This window comes from Rosa chinensis, chromosome 2, assembly GCF_002994745.2.
Source record: "Rosa chinensis cultivar Old Blush chromosome 2, RchiOBHm-V2, whole genome shotgun sequence".
Taxonomy (NCBI): Eukaryota; Viridiplantae; Streptophyta; class Magnoliopsida; order Rosales; family Rosaceae; genus Rosa; species Rosa chinensis.
This window is the reverse complement of record NC_037089.1, coordinates 47,905,257-47,921,918: the sequence shown is the minus strand read 5'-3', so window position 1 is coordinate 47,921,918 and position 16,662 is coordinate 47,905,257. Positions and strand designations below refer to the sequence as shown.

Here is a 16,662-nt window from a genome sequence, read left to right as displayed (position 1 = left end):
TCTCTGCCCCTCCCGAAGATTATGGCGCGGCTCAACTCGACGTTGGATTCCATAGCTGCTTCCACTTGAGAAAAGATTCAGAAGATATCCGAAGATTCCTATTTTGTATTCTAGCCACTTTTGGCTTTGTAATGAATGTACTGCTTTTGGCCGCAAAGCCACTTTATGAATACAATAATATTTTCTTATCCTGATATTCAAATATCCGTGAGAAGCTGAGTCAATGTGTCTCGCAAGGCCCCAAATATAGGCCCCCATAGTTGTATATTGAAAATAATATGAACTATTTAAAAATATGCTCTGCGTCAAAAAGAGCCTCGCGGCGAGGGTTTTGAGAAAATATTTATCTTTTGGATCCACTTGCTGGCCCCAACTCAAAACTCTTGGTTTTATCTTCATAATGAGTCTTTAACTTCGCATTAACTAGCTGTTGAAAACTCTCCCACGCACCAATAATCCATCTTTTCCAAGATTTAAGGCATTAATCACTCGTTGAAAAACAACGGTCGTGAAAAAATAATGTCGTGAATAGAACAGTTACCTCCTCGAAAACCGTTCGGTTTCCCTACGCGCCAATAATCCCTTCTTTTCTGAGATTTAAGGCATTAATCACGCTTTTCTGACACTTAGTTTGACTCTTCTCTTTGACCGTCCATCCAAGGGTGGATATTTGAATGCCTATATCTTCCTCCACATTATAAACCCAAATTTCCAATCCCAAAATCATTTCATCAACTCCAATATTTCTAACAGTAATCTTTCTTAATTACTCATCATCACCACTCTTCAATTCTCGCATTCTCTCAATCCATCACCAATGGAACCACAAAACCGGCAACCAACCGAGGATGGAGGAAGTAACAAAGTAGCTAGGAGTAGTGCTAACATGCTTCGCAAGAAGAGCAGTACTAGGTGGATTCCCACTACAGATCAGATAAGAATCCTCAAGGAGCTTTTCTACAACAAGGGAGTTAGGTCCCCAACTATAGAGCAGATTCAGAGGATTTGTCTCCAGCTGAAATGGTACAGTAAGATCGAGGGCAAGAACGTCTTTTATTGGTTCGCGAACCAAAGGGCTCAGAGAAGCAGAAGAAGAGGTCCACTTCGGATGTTCATGTGCCCATGCAAAGATCATGGCTTGTTGGTAATGGTAATGGTAATGGTAATGGTAATGGTACTAATTGGAAACCTGAGGATCAGTATATTAACTTCTGATCTTCTGCATCTGCTTCTGCTTCTTCAGCTGGTGTGATTGCTTTTAATGGGCAGATGGGGAACTATGGTAGTTATGGATCTATGAACATGGAGATTGAAACCCTTCCTCTGTTCCCCATGCACGGTGAAGACATTTTTGGCAACATGAAGACTACTTCTGAGGGAGGTGGCGGCTACGGTGGTGGCTCTCACACTTCCCTTGAGCTCAGCCTTTCCTGCGAGGGCAAAGCTGGAAAAAGTTTCCGGAGCCACTGACTCGGTTTAGTAGCTTCGCGAGTGCAGGAACACTTAGAATTGCCCCCTAAGAGTTGTATTTATGACTTTTTTTTTTTTGGTTGAATAAATATGCAACTCTTTATAGACAGTTGAAAGGGCATCCTAAGACTCAAAACAAAACAAAACAAGAACAACACATAAAGTGATGCAACATACAAGAAAAAACATTTTGGACTTAGGGATATTTCTCTTCTCCTTTCGGTAACTCCTTTGGAACATGACCAGGTGAAGAGAGGAACGATTTTGGCGGGAGCTCAGCTCACTTGATTGACAGGGGACAAGATCCTTTGTCAGCACTTCTCGTATCCAAACTAGACCTTAGACATCACATCCCATTGGATACGCCTATGATGAAGAAGATATTTACCCAAAATTTCATTTTGACTCTAATCATAAACAAACAACCAACGAAATAAAGAACAAAGATAAACAAAAACCGAAACATGAATATAAAACCTAAAACAAAGTTAACAAATTTTTTTTTTTTTTAGGCTAAATGGGCTTAGTAATTTTTTAAATAAAATAGCATGAATATTCATATACAAAGCTGTAAAAATTTAGGGTTTAGGCTTAGTATTGTAAAGTGTTCCCCCCTAGTGTTGCTAGGCACAGCGAAGAAATGATTATGGGCCTCAAAAACAGGCCTTCATGAATGGGCTTCGCCAGTGTAGGAACACTAGAATTGTCCCCAATGTCTTATGTGAATAAACTGTCACTCTGAAATTTGTTTCACCGCTGGCACTTCCTCTGGGAGAGTGACCACCAAGCTTTGAACTTTCTGCACAATCTGACACGCTAAAACTAGCACGCAATTTAACCCTTTAAAATGTCATCGTTAGTATATGGTGAATAGGGATCGTTCTATCCGGGGATTGAGGTACACCTGTAATTGTGTAAACAAATAAAGAAACTAAACAATAAGAAGTGTTATTTACAAAAATAAAAAAAATAAAAGAAATATATACAAGTAAACACAAATAAGGGGGTTTTATGATTGTAAGATTGAAAATTAAAATAAATAAAATAAAGAAAATGTAAAAACACATATACAAGGGTGGAACGTAAGGAACAAAGAAATCCGGTTACAATTCTAATAGTTGGTTATCTATGAGTTGAGAATATATCAACCAAGAAACAAAGATCAAAACACCAATGTCCCTTATTTTACTTCCCTTTACACAATTGATCAAGTAAAGCACCTAACCAATATATTTTGAAAACAGGTTTCACACAATCAAAGCAATCATGCAAACTCAAGTTTCAAATCATTAAGAGCGAGTGAAAGTTTAGTCAATAATTGTATTAATCCTAGTACACAAAGCATGTCTATTCAATAACACAAACCAATTGATTTCGACTTTTGTCCAAAGCCTTTACTACTTATTCGAATTAGGGTCACAAAGCATGAACCTAATTACTAGCATATAAAAGTTTTCTATAAAACAAAATCAATTGATCATCTCACATAAGCAGCATAGAAAACAACCATAAAGAAATCGCAACTTTTATTCAAACATAGAGACGGGTTTTAAACTTTGCCCTTAACATTATTTGTTAACTAGAATTCATAGTCTTAGAAAATCAAACAAAGAAAATAAGAGAAAGGATATAATACACCTTGAAAGATGAATGATAAAGCCTTGAGACGAAGAACTTGAAGATCCTTGAAAGCAAGCAATCCTCTAGGGACGACACAAGGGTGGATGGCGGCTAGGAAATTGATGTATTGCATGGCTTCTCTTTCTCTTGGCTTGAAAATGAAGAACAAGAAGACTAGAGAATGGAAAGAAAATGGAGAGGAGATGGAGAGACAAAGAAGATGAGATGGATGAAGGAAGGTATGTTCTTCTTTTTTTGGTCACCCTCCAAAAAATCATACAACTTGTGTCCAATCTGGAAAATTTTAGCTCATTTGGATTTCGTTTGGTTAGTCTGCCGCCCCTCCTTCCTTGTTTAGCTCGGTTTCTCCTAGCCGAAATAGGAAAATGTGCTAAAGTTGACTTTTCATGTTTCCATGCTTCCATAGTAGGCTTTATTTAGCCTCTAAGTATATATTTCGAACTTGTCGACAATATATAGCTTGAGCCACTGACATTGGCTCAATTTCTCCAAGACGTGCCATGTCAGGCCAAAATGCTCATTTTGGGTCCAAACAATAAGAATTAGGGATAAAAATCTGTTTAGTCCCTATACTTTGTCTCTCTCATCGTTTCAGTCCTTAACGTTCTAATTTAATCTAAAAACTCCCTAACCTCTCAATTTCCCTCCAATAGGTCCATTCCACGTCAAATTAGGAGTTGGCCTTGGGTGAAATGTCCAATATACCCCTCTGTTATTTCTCCCTTCCTTTTTTCCCTTTTTAATTTCTTTTTTTCCTTTTTAATTTCTTTTTCTTCTTTTTTTCTTGTCCCTTTTTAATTTCTTTTTTTCCTTTTTTTTTTCATTTTCTGCCTACTTTCTCCTTCCTCAACCCACCAATCCCATTCCGATCAAACTCCACAACCCATGTATTTCTCTCCCCAAATTGAAACCAAACCCAGCAAAGAACTAACTTGGCGGTGCAGAGATGGACATCGAGCAAAAGCAAGAAGCTAGGAGCTGATCGATCACTGTTACTACTCACCTACTGTTATTCTGTCAATATAAATATATTGACTAACGTAGGCATCAGAGAAGAGAAGACCGCCCAGCGCGGTCTCCCTCTGACGCCTGTTGTATTTTACTTGACAGATAGCGGAAGTCCTAAAGACATCACAAGTAGTGGTCCGGATTTGGATTAATAGAAAAATCTTTGTAATTGTCTACTTGTTCGGATTCTCCAAAAATCACTTTCTGATTCTGTCACTGAGGGGTATATTGGGCATTTCACCCAAGGTCAACTCCTAATTTGACCCGGAAGGGATCTATTGGAGGGAAATTGTGAGGTCATGGAGTTTTTAGATTAAAGTAGAATGTCAAGGACTGAAATGATAAGAGAGTCAAAGTATAGGGACTAAACAGATTTTATCCCTAAGAATTATCGCACATGTTGCACGGCATCTAAGCCGGCTCTGTTTTTTAGCAAACTACCACTAACTACAAAACCAACACACTTTTTACCGCACGCAGAGTGATAGGAGCATTTTAATGCGACGTTTTACTTGCTTTTCCCTACATTTCTTGCGTTATTTCCTTATTAAAACCCTGTTTAGGAAAGTTTTCATTCTTTGATTGGGAAAGTTCCTATTTGTAGAAAGTTTCTATTTTTATAGTTTCTTTTTATCATTTTTAGTAAGTTTCCATTTTCGGTAGTTTCTATTTTTCAGTTTAGGAAAGTTTCTATTTTTCTTATTAGTTTCTATTTTCAGGACCTCCGAGCTAAAATATGGAAATGAACTCATAAATGGAAAGGGGAGCAAAGATGAAGGTACATTGGAGTAGAAAAATGGAAATGTACTAAAAGATCAATTTTACACATATTCCTACTCCGGCTAGGAGAAACCAAGCCAAGCAAAGAAGAAGGAGCGGCCGCCTGACCAAATGAACTTCAAATGAGCTGAAACCTTCCAGATCCATTCTAGACACCCAAAGGATCATTTCTTATGAAGAGTGCCAGAGAAAAATATGAGTGGAAGGCCTTCAAACAATCAGCCCAATTTTCTACAGAAGCAAAACTGGAAAACTAGACCTGTAAGAGGTCCAGCAGCATTTCCGGCCCAACCACATGGTAATAAATTCTGAAATTTTACCACAGTAATCTACACTCATGGTGGATAATTTCATATGAAGAAGTCGAAGGCTAAAATTAAGTTCTTAGTGGAGATAAAAATTGAAGGAATAAAGGGGCAGAAATTCACCTCCAAATCTGCTAACAACCTTTGTCAAACTTGAAGTGGAAAATCTTGAGGAGGAAAATCAAAGTTGCAAGCAAGTGGAAAATCTTGAGGAGGAAAATCAATTCAAGTTGAACAAGTGATAAACAAGTGGGAAGATATTTTTTACAAATTTGTCTAACATATCTAGCCCTTCATTTATGTTCATCTCCACCCTCCATTCATCATTTTTTGGGCTATAAATACACTTCTCCTCTCACTCTCAAAATACCAATTCCTTCATCCATTCCATCTTCTTTGTCTTCCCATTTCCTTTCCATTTTCCTACACCAATTCCTTCATCCATTCCATCTTCTTTGTCTCTCCATTTCCTTTCCATTTTCTCTCCATCCTCTAGTGCATTCAACATTTCAAGCAAGGCCAAGGGAGAAGAAGAATTGCCTTGAGCATCATCCTCCATCACCATCCTTGAAGCTTGCTTTCGAGATTCAAGAGACCACATCCTCAATTCGTTCATCTCATCTCCATCTCACGGTGTAATCCGATTCTCCTTTGTAACCTTTGCTTTGATTTCGTTGGTTTTGTTCTAGTTGACATATGTGTTTGAATGAATATTAATTTCTGGAATTTTATGATTAATTGAGAATTTTCAGATTCATATTATTGTGATTCGAAGGTTGCTTATGTGGGTTTGTTTAATTAAATTTGCGTTATAGATAACTTTTGTATTTTAATCTTATGTGGTTGCAAACACTTAGGGTTTTGATATGAATGGTGCTAGGTTTAAGAACATGAAATCGACTTTTCGTTTTGTGTAAACTTGAATCAAAGTAGTAAAGGTTTTGTGCAAAGACCGAATTTAATTAAAGAGAATTGCAATTAGGTGGACTTTTCCATACTAAGTTGTACACTTGAGTTGATAGCCTTTCACTATGTGTAATGCGTTAAACATGACATGATTGACTAGCTTTCTAGGGTTTGATTGCATGTTTGATAGGATTAATCTAGGTGCTTTCGCTTAGGTTAATTAGCATTGAAAAGTAAAAAATGGGAATTCATTTGCTTTCGAATGTTTCACATGATCAACTCCTCTCTCATGACTTAGATGAACAATATTAGGGTTTGAATCAATTTTAATCATATGTTTCGGTTTTTGATCTTTGTTCTCTCACTCCATTTGTATTTTTATGTTTTTGCATTTTAATTATTTTGTTAACTTAGTTTTATTTTCGAAAATCCAAAAACAAAATCCCCCTTTTTTCGTAAATAATGTTTATAGTTGTGAATATATTTGTGAATATTATACTTTGTTTTAATTTTAATTGTTTAATTGTTTAACAATGACAGGTGTACCCTCAATCCCCGGAATAGAACGATCCCTATTTGCTTATACTACTAACGGTATTTCAGGGTTAAATTATGCGCTTGCTTTAGGCGCATCACAGAGCCCAATAATTTTATATCCCATGCGCAAACCAAGAAATAGAGCTGCTGAATGAGTCCCGTCTTGAGAATAACCAATGGGATGAGCTAGAACAATCAATCTGAGCACTAATTTCGCTTCAGAGGGCTATGTTTCGACGGACGGGTCTGTTTAAGTCGCTCATTGAACCCAGTACTACTGAAGTCAGCAAACGAAGCTCAGAGCTTCCAGCTTCCAGATCTCCATCGGACCACAGGGATGAAATAACTTTACCTGTTGTTTCTTCTAATAGTATAATGCGACTTTTCCAGCACAATTTACATTCCAAAGGTCGATAGATACCGTTCTATGTACAATCCAGTCAGTTCTTTTTTTTCTTTTCATGAAATACCTCAAACTTTATCAATTTATTCAGAAGATATCAGCCTGGACAAGTGGGTCAAGCAAGCCTATTTAGGATGTTCTTCATCCAAATCACTACATAATTGAAATACAGACCACGAGAATCTAAGGACCAAATAACATCTAATTCAGTACATAAATAATGCTCCATAGGAGGAACCAAAGCTTGTGGGTTTGACTTCACATTGACACAAAAGAAGCTGTGTTAGCTCTAGGCCTCATCAAAAAGCCTGAGGATCAAGTGGGCCGATGGAGGCCCGCCGGCCCGGCCAGTTAAAAAGCCCGTAAAAGCCCGCCTCGGTGGGTAGTGGGCCGGCCGGCAAAAACCCGGCCAGGCCCGTAGGCCCGGCCAGCCAAAGGCCGGCTAGGCGAGGCCCGTAAAAGCCCGCTAGGCCCGGCCCGTAAAAGCCTGTAAAATATTATATATATATATATATATGTGTGTGTGTGTGTGTGTGTGTGTGTGTGTGTGTGTATATATATATATATGTAGATCTGTGTGTGTGTTTATAAATATATATATATATAGACACATACAGATATATATTTGTGTGTGTGTGCGCTTATATATAAATGTGTGTGTGTTATATATATATATGTGTGTGTGTGTGTGTGTGTGTGTGTGTGTGTGTCGGTGTGTGTTTATAAACATATATATGGAAGGTTGTAAAATCAGTGAGAAAAAATGGCTAGTTGGGCCTTCTGTTACTATCTTCTTCTCCTTGAGCTTGCTATTCTTTTTTGCAATATGTGAAGCTTCCAAATGTAAATATATAGAAAAGATATATATGCATTACCGCATAATAAATAAATATATATATATATATATATATATCAATATGTGTGTGTGTGTGTGTGTGGAAGTTCTTATACTTCTATATAAAATATGTGCTAATATGCATATATATATATTCTACATATCGGTTGACCAATCCGATCGGATTCGAAAATATGGTGAAATTGACTAAATTTTTTACCACACTCATAATTTATTGTAATAAACTCTTCCAACAGTCGGTTTTTCCATTTTCTTTGAATTGATAGGGGTTGGTCTTTGGAGTGTATGATATATAAATATAGGTTTATAAGAATAACTACGTTTGACCTAGTTGATCGAATTCGAAACGAGAACCAAATTGGCTGGATTTTCTACAACCACCATAAAACATTACAATCTCTCCATCGAGCGGTTGGTTTCTCCGAATTCATTTTCTACTTCATGGTTGCTTAGAATGAACCTAAACAATTTAAATGCAATGTATAAGTCATACAACTATAGGAATAAAATTGGTATAGACCAATGTGTTTGTAATTAAAATTAATTTTTTTTATCTTATGTCCACGCACATCCATTGATGGAATATATACAAACGTGATGTGAAAAAATAAGCACGTTTCGCGGTTGTCACGGCATTGGTCAACCAATAAAACATATAAGTGACTATGGTTGACCAATCCGATCGGATTCGAAAATATGGTGAAATTGGCTAAATTTTTTATACACTCATAATTTAGGGAAAATTTTAAGAACAGTACATGAAATATTGGCCATTCCGAAGTTTGGTACATCAGGTTTCAAAGAATTAAGATTGGTACATGAAATTGTAATTTCGACCCAAAATCGGTGTATGCTGTTACTCTTTCCGTTATTTAGGGTGATTTCCGTCAAACTTTGAGGGGCAAATCTGTCTCTTCAAGCCTTATTGAAGAAAATATATATATATATATATATATATATATATTCTCCCTCTTTTTTTTATAGAAACATCAAATTTATTGACATAGAGATAAAAAGCTAGGTACATAATGAGCAAAGCAGATAAAACCTAAAGTCATTAACCAGTTCAAATTACTAAATCGATAGACACAAGAAAAAAATAAAATTATTACTAGAAATTAACATTAAGTCCTGCAGTTGAGGCTTTGATTATTGATTCTGTATGCCCTGGTATGTGAAATCCATTATGTGAGAAAGACCAAAGTAGTATGCCCTGCCTCATTGCAAAAACACAATCCCAGAAGCACCAAAAGCTTGAATCTTTCACTTTTAGCAACAAAATCAGCACAAACCCAACAAAACCCATCATCCAAATTAGCATAAACTAGTCTCAAACAGCTCTATAAGTGAATAAAACACATAGAAATCTCAAAAAAAAAAATGAAGAAACTATACCAATCATAGCGAACAGCGAGATTGAGAAGAGCTAGCAGTGAAGCTTGGCGAGTATCTGGGTAAGGAGACACCAGCATAGTCACCAAAGGTGGAATCACACCTGAAGCTCCCAACTTTAATCGAGTCTTGGCCGCAGAAGAATAGGAGGAGGAGGAGGAGGAAGAAGACTTTCTGACGTCTCGGGAGGCTAAAATTTGGCCTTGTGCGCCATCCAGGTTTCGTAGCTCTAGCTGATCGCGGTCGTCGGTTCTTCGGCGTCATTCGGGAAGAACTTCTCCAGCGGAGTGATGGAGCAGTCGACGTAGCCGTGGAGATTGTGAGCTTTGAATATGAGCATCAGGCTGGAGATGGAGGCGTAGAGAACGTACGTCATATTAGGATAGCCGGAGGTCGGTGAAGGAGCGGCGGCCATTGCAGAAGTGATGGAGCTTTTCTCTGGCATTCTGATTTCTTCAATCTGTTAAAAACCCACAGAGAGAGCGAGGGAGAGAGAGAGAGAGAGAAGAGAGAGAAAGAGAGATGAAAGCCAAAATTACCCTTCAAAAATTGTATAATTACATAGCCTTAACGGTGTTATTGACTTCATGTACTGAAAATGTGTCGAAATTGCAATTTCATGTACCGATCTTAATTCTTTGAAACTTGATGTACCGAACTTCAGAATGGTCAATATTTCATGTACTGTTCTTAAAATTTTCCCCATAATTTATTGTAATAAACTCATCCAATGGTCGGTTTTTCCATTTTCTTTGAATTGATAGGGGTTGCTCTTTGGAGTGTATGATATATAAATATAGGTTTATAAGAGTAACTACGTTTGATCTAGTTGATCGAATTCGAAACGAGAACCAAATTGGCTGGATTTTCTACAACCACCATAAAACATTACAATCTCTCCATCGAGCGGTTGGTTTCTCCGAATTCATTTTCTACTTCATGGTTGCTTTAGAATGAACCTAAATAATTTAAATGCAATGTATAAGTCATACAACTTTAGGAATAAAATTGGTATAGACCAATGTATTTGTAATTAAAATTATTTTTTTTTATCTTATGTCCACGCACATCCATTGATGGAATATATACAAACGTGGTGTGAAAAAATAAGCACGTTTCGCGGTTGTCAAGGCATCGGTCAACCAATAAAACATATAAGTGACTACGGTTGACCAATCCGATCGGATTCGAAAATATGGTGAAATTGGCTAAATTTTGTACCACACTCATAATTTATTGTAATAAACTCATCCAACGGTCGGTTTTTCCATTTTCTTTGAATTGATAGGGGTTGCTCTTTGGAGTGTATGATATATAAATATAGGTTTATAAGAGTAACTACGTTTGACCTAGTTGATCGAATTCGAAACGAGAACCAAATTGGCTGGATTTTCTACCACCATCATAAAACATTACAATCTCTCCATCAAGCGGATGGTTTCTCCGAATTCATTTTCCACTTCATGGTTGCTTTAGAATGAACCTAAACAATTTAAATGCAATGTATAAGTCATATAAATTTAGGAATAAAATTGGTATAGTCCAATGTGTTTGTAATTAAAATTTTTTTTTTTTTATCTTATGTCCACGCACATCCATCGATGGAATATATACAAACGTGATGTGAAAAAATAAGCACGTTTCGTGGTTGCCACGCCATCGGGCAACCAATAAAACATATAAGTGACTACGGTTGACCAATCTGATCGGATTCGAAAATATGGTGAAATTGGCTAAAGTTTTTACCACACTCATAATTTATTGTAATAAACTCATCCAACGGTCGGTTTCTCATTTTCTTTGAATTGCTATATGTAGCTCTTTGGAGTGTATGATGTATAAATATAGATTTATAAAAAATTAGTGTCTCTAAAAATTTATTTATCAATAAATCAGTATCTATATATAAATATAGATTTTTTTTGGTACAATATAGTTATATAGATCTGTTATCTTTGGTTATATTCGATCATTATCCATTGAATTTCCAAAGCTTGATTAAAAAAAAAAAATACTTGTGTCTTTAAATATTTATTTATAAATAAATCCCGCAAGGCCCGGCCCAAAAAAGCCAGCAAGGCCAAGCCCGGCCTGGCCCGAAAAAGCCCGCAAGGCCCGCTTTATATGGACGGGCTTGGATCATTTGATTTTTAATAAAGCCCGGCCCGGCCCGTTGACGACCCCTAGTTAGCTCAGTGGTTAGAGCACCCACTACCTATATACGAAGTCATGGGTTCGAGTCACCATGGGGGTAGGAGTGAAATCCCTTGATCCTTTTTTTTTTTTTGAAAGGGATAGGATACACAATATTTTTTCTTTCTTTGTAGCCATCAATTGTTGCATTAAAACAAACAAAAAAGATAGGTAGTTATCAAATTGAGGTGTGCATACACGAGACTAATTATATAGTAGTCGAAACCCTAAGCCTAGGGTGACGTGCAAAGCGGCGACCGCCAGATCCGATCGCGTCCAGCACCGGCCATGGCTTGGTGAGATTGTTTTGGTTCTCGGTTTGCAGAGGAAAGCTCTATGCAGTTACGGTGGTCGTGTTGGTGGTTTCGGGGAAGAGAGGCTTCGATCAGATTGCTCTGATATGGGCTTTTGGATCGTAGTTCGGAATACAGCTGTTTGACTTTCGACCGGTGCTAGGGAACAATTGTTGTAGGTTTTTGGTCAATCGTTCTAGATCTCAAATTGGTGGTTTGGTGAATCCGGGTCTGAGTTTGCTTTGCTTTGATCTGGGATTCTGGGTTGAAGTGTTTCAGATTGTAGTTGTTCAAGGGTTCTGCAAAGTTTTGACAAGCCGCTGGTGGTTCTGATTGGCTGGTCGCCGAACCTAACAGTGGTGGAGGCAGAACAACAACAATCTGAGATGTTGCTGCATGGGTGGAAAAGCCGGCCGCCGGAGCCGTGGTCAAACGGGATGCCACCGGAGGCCTTGACGGAGGTGGAGGCAAAGGAGCAGCATGACTCTTCTTCACTGTTTGCTTGGGTTTGGGCCTGAGCTCAAATTTGGACTAATGGAGCAGGGGAGTCTTCGTACTCAACAAGACTTGATTTGGGTTTGGGCCTACGGGCTTGGGCTCAGATCAAGGCAATCTGGGCCCTAATGAATTAGGGTATTGAGCCTGTGTGAGGTTGGATTAACTTCTATGAGTCTTCTATGATGTTTCTAGTATCTTGCTTATACCACAATTGCGTGATTGGCAAGTGAGGACTAGTTGAATGATTTCTTTTCCGTAGGAGGCGAGGTTTTTTTCATTCTTGTATAGACTCGCTTAAATGTGAGCGTTTTAGAGATTTTAATGATCTGCTCTAGCTTAGATAGTTTAGTTCGGATTTTTTTGCCGAGTTTTGCCTATGTAAGTTATGGTAGACTCTATCCTATTGGCTGTTGATCTAATGAAATCAACTTCTATTTCAAAAAAAAAAAATCCACAGGAATAACACAAGACACAGGCAGCAACTCTATCTTAGTGATGGCTGGACATAGAGTTCTCTCAAAATAGAAGCCTCGAGAGAACACTAAATCACACAGAGGGCTCGCCTGACATTGACAAACTTCGTCTCCCCAGTTCAGATTCACCTCCGTCTCAGAAGCATTGCCGGAGGCATACCACAGAGAACTTTTTAAGGAATATGCAGATGTTACAGGCTTTGCTTTCCTCTTTTACTCTCCCTCCTGATCAGCTGATCTTTTGTCTGCTGTAATTGACATAGGGGCGTTTGCCCGCTTTGCCGCACCTTCACCATGGAAATGGAAAAGAAAAAAGAGAATGATGTGCCTTGCATAGTAAAACAGGAGAGCAGATACATGTTAACATATTCCCTTTCAAATTTTCTGGAGTATAAGTGTAAAACTGAGGATAATTGTTCAGAAACCAAAAACATATTATTGCAGGACAGTCTAGTTCCAAAGCACATTTTTGTTGGTACTGTGTAGACATAGAAATTGCTCATTTCCAATTATACAATTCACTCCTACAGTCAAGACTTACCATTGCCAAATGAACTTGAGGGGCTATAAGAGTGATAGAAGATCCAGCACAGATAGCAAACCAAAGGAAGAACAGATTGTGAATGTTTGTGAAGACCCTTTGCACTCGTAATCCATTGGTTCACTGATAAGTAACCAAATGCAGCAAAATGCTTTCCACGTAAAACAGCAAAAACATCAGTGACACTGTAACAAGATTTATCAAGTTTGAGTTTAATTATCTGCAACCAAAAGTTTTTATGCTAACTATCTCAGGATTTAGGGATGGCTACTGATATATGTGAGATAAAAAATTGGATCACCAAAACATAGACACAATGCTTCATACTTATGATGCCAGAATAGTGATGTCCTGGGAAAAGGGCAACAAGCCACAAGCAATCTCTTCAAGAACTTTGCCAAATACAAAATAACCTTCCTATAAAAAAAGAGAGAAAAAGAAGTGATGTTCTCTTATTCCACATTAGGCTACCTAGAGTCTTTGCAGCAAGTGGGAGACGTTTGCATAATTTGACAATATAATTAGCAACAACTTCAAACATTCCAGACTCGTTTCTTTCCCTATCAGTGAATGCAATGTGATAGAACAATGACCGACAATAAGAACTCCTTCAAATGGATCATGGGAGCGACTGCTCCCATCATGATAGCAACCTCCTCATTTTGTGATGTCACTAATATTATACTGCCTATATCCCCGTTAAATAAAGATCTGCTTAATTGTTTCCACCCACTAAGATTTGGATTCCACACATCACCTAAAACAAGGAGGAATTTCTTTTCCTCAAACGATTGATGTATGAATTATAGAAGAGTTTGCAACTCAGTTGAATTTGGGGTACTAGTACTACGTACCAAGACCTTCAATGATGGCTTTGGCAACTTTGATCTCATCAAGAGGGTCTAGACAGAGACCCATACTCTCTTGTCAAAATGAGCCTTGACTTTTTCATCATTATATATAGACTAGTTTGGAAAGAGTTGTCTTTCCAATTCCTCGCATCCCTATCATAGGGATCATAAGGGGACCCTAAGTTCATGACAATTTGCAGCCAACAACTTATGTAGTAAAATATTCTTTTCGTATTCTCGACCAAATACTATATCAACAGGGGAAGAAAGTTTTGGTTCAAGTTGTTCCAAGTCTCTTTTCGGGTTTTGAAAGCTATAATTTTGTTTTTGACTAGAAATTAAAATGAACTCTTCATTTAGTTCTTTTATCCTGACAGCAATATCCATACGGCGATGAACTACTTGATTGACTTGGCCAAAAGAGAAGCAAGAGGAAGGAATTGAGAAACATACCTTCTTCTTCGCAACAATGCCATCTTCACCTCCATTTTCTTGTTTCTCCATTCGGCTTTTTGAACTTCAGTGTTCTCATCCAACACATCTTCCATCTCATAGCAAAGTTGTGTAAGATCATTCCACCAAAGCCTCACAGTGTCCTCCTTCAGTTGTCTGCTCTCAGCATCCTCAAGCACAGCTTGAACAGCTTCAAGATTGCGGGTGATGTTTGCAGCTTCTGTGTCAACACCTATGACCGGTCTCAGCTCTCTTTCAACATTATCAAGGGTGATGGAACCCAAACGCTGCAGGGGAATGTCAACTATACAGAGCTTCAGCCATGTTCTTACTGCAAACAAATTTGATAACAGAATTAGAGTGAGCAGAGAAAAGGGAGAATTGAAGTATGAAATGCAGAATGGGGCACACTATGGTCCTTGCTGTACCACTTTATATAGTGACTTGATTATCTTAGGCCCTTCAAGTGGGGTATTTGCCTGGTGTATTTTGCCATAATGCACATCTGGCTTGATATATACCTTTAAGGCTTCAACTACCTAACTCCATAATTTGTTTAATAATATAGCTGACCAACAAAAAACAATGCACTTAAGAATTTGTATCATCAAGTATAATGCACCCGTTGAAGTATATATAAATCCGATGAATATGGTTGGCAGCCGGCCAGTGATAATTTATTAAGCTCAGGCGCGTTTCAGTTTCCCCAGTTAGCACAGCCAATCTATATTTTCAACTTCTTTTTTTTCTATCATTTTAATTAATGGATAGATGATGAACTCATTACCAACAGGCTTCTCCTGAGCCATCTTTTCTTGGTAGTGTTCATAGATGAAATTGTTAACTTCAATTTAAAAACGAGCAAAAGCGCCTACAGATTTGATCTGACAAGACTTACCCGCACCAAATGAACCTGGGGAGAGGAGCTGTAAGCAGCAGCATCCTTGACAACAGAATAAAGAAACTAATGCTTCCAGTATTTATCTGTATGACATGCAGAGCTCAGGGAACTTCAAAATGATAGAATAAAAGCTTTTTAATAAATATACAACGATCCAGGCCTCATAGATATCAATGTCACAATATGCATAAACAAGGTCCAGTGGCGGAGTTAGGATTTCATACCAAGGGGTGCGAAATCCTAATTATTATTTTTTTCCATTAGTCATAATACTCGTGAAGTACCCAAATTTTTGAGCTAAACAGCTCAAACCAAGCAAAATCGCAATGACACAATGTTGATAGGAAAATGAAAGCAGAAGCAGAAACAAAATAAAATTAGCATTTTTGTAGAGAAACGTATTATGTTAATTAGACCAGATGAAGCACCAATAGAAACCAGAGAGAAGAGAAAGGTGTCAAAATCAATTTGATACCGAGAAATAATTAGAAAACCAACAAGAAAGAAAACAGAACAGTAGAGCTCCTTGTTGCAAAAGTAGAATTAAAAAAAAAACAAAACTGAAGGAGTGTCACGCCCCGAATTTGAATAACCAATTCAAATCCGAAACATGAATAATAACAAATACAAATAAACGTCCTGAATTTTTTTCTCACAAATACAACACACCTCGCCTCACTCATTAATACATAAACCAAATCCTCAAGAGCTTAATAATACAACACACTCTCTCCAAATTTAAATGTAAGCTCAAGAGTATAACAACCTCACAATAAAGCTGTAACTCAAATACCACTACTCTAAGCAGCCTGATCACCTTCTCGATTCTCCTGACCTGTAGGATTTCCCGCTACACAATTTGAAATAGTGTACCGGGATTGCAACAATACAAACCCGGTGAGCTTGACAGCCCGTATGAGAAATAAAATCAACTCTAGCATTTTCTTTCTATTGAAAAATAATTGAAGTGCACAATGTCACTTTAAACATCAATCAAACTCACGTCTCACAATGACCCCTACGACACAACTACACGTTCTCTCTCTAATACACAAATGTATACTCATGGGCATGCGATTTTTATTTTAATCCCCCATGCAGTATATTATACTCCAAGGCATGCGATAACTCACGTTATCCCCTTAGCAGTATAGTGTACTC

General features: G+C 37.7%; 1 protein-coding gene across 1 annotated transcript; it reads right to left on the bottom strand.

Annotated features, from left to right (window-relative positions):
- Positions 1-12,742: 12,742 nt before the first annotated feature.
- LOC112186716 lies at positions 12,743-15,409 on the bottom strand. Its single transcript, XM_040513435.1, has 4 exons — positions 15,392-15,409; positions 14,601-15,010; positions 13,297-13,481; positions 12,743-13,042 (listed from the first exon to the last, which is right to left on the bottom strand). The coding sequence occupies exons 1-4, from the start codon at positions 15,407-15,409 to the stop codon at positions 12,969-12,971; spliced, it is 687 nt and encodes a 228-aa protein (XP_040369369.1). The 3' UTR covers positions 12,743-12,968.
- Positions 15,410-16,662: the final 1,253 nt, after the last annotated feature.

Excerpts from the sequence above, each read along its gene's own strand:
- LOC112186716 (XM_040513435.1), bottom strand. Across the intron at positions 13,482-14,600 it reads GCATTGTTGCGAAGAAGAAG|TGTCACTGATGTTTTTGCTG; the intron begins GTATGTTTCTCA and ends ATCTTGTTACAG. Across the intron at positions 13,043-13,296 it reads CTCAAGTTCATTTGGCAATG|GTGCGGCAAAGCGGGCAAAC; the intron begins GTAAGTCTTGAC and ends TCCATGGTGAAG.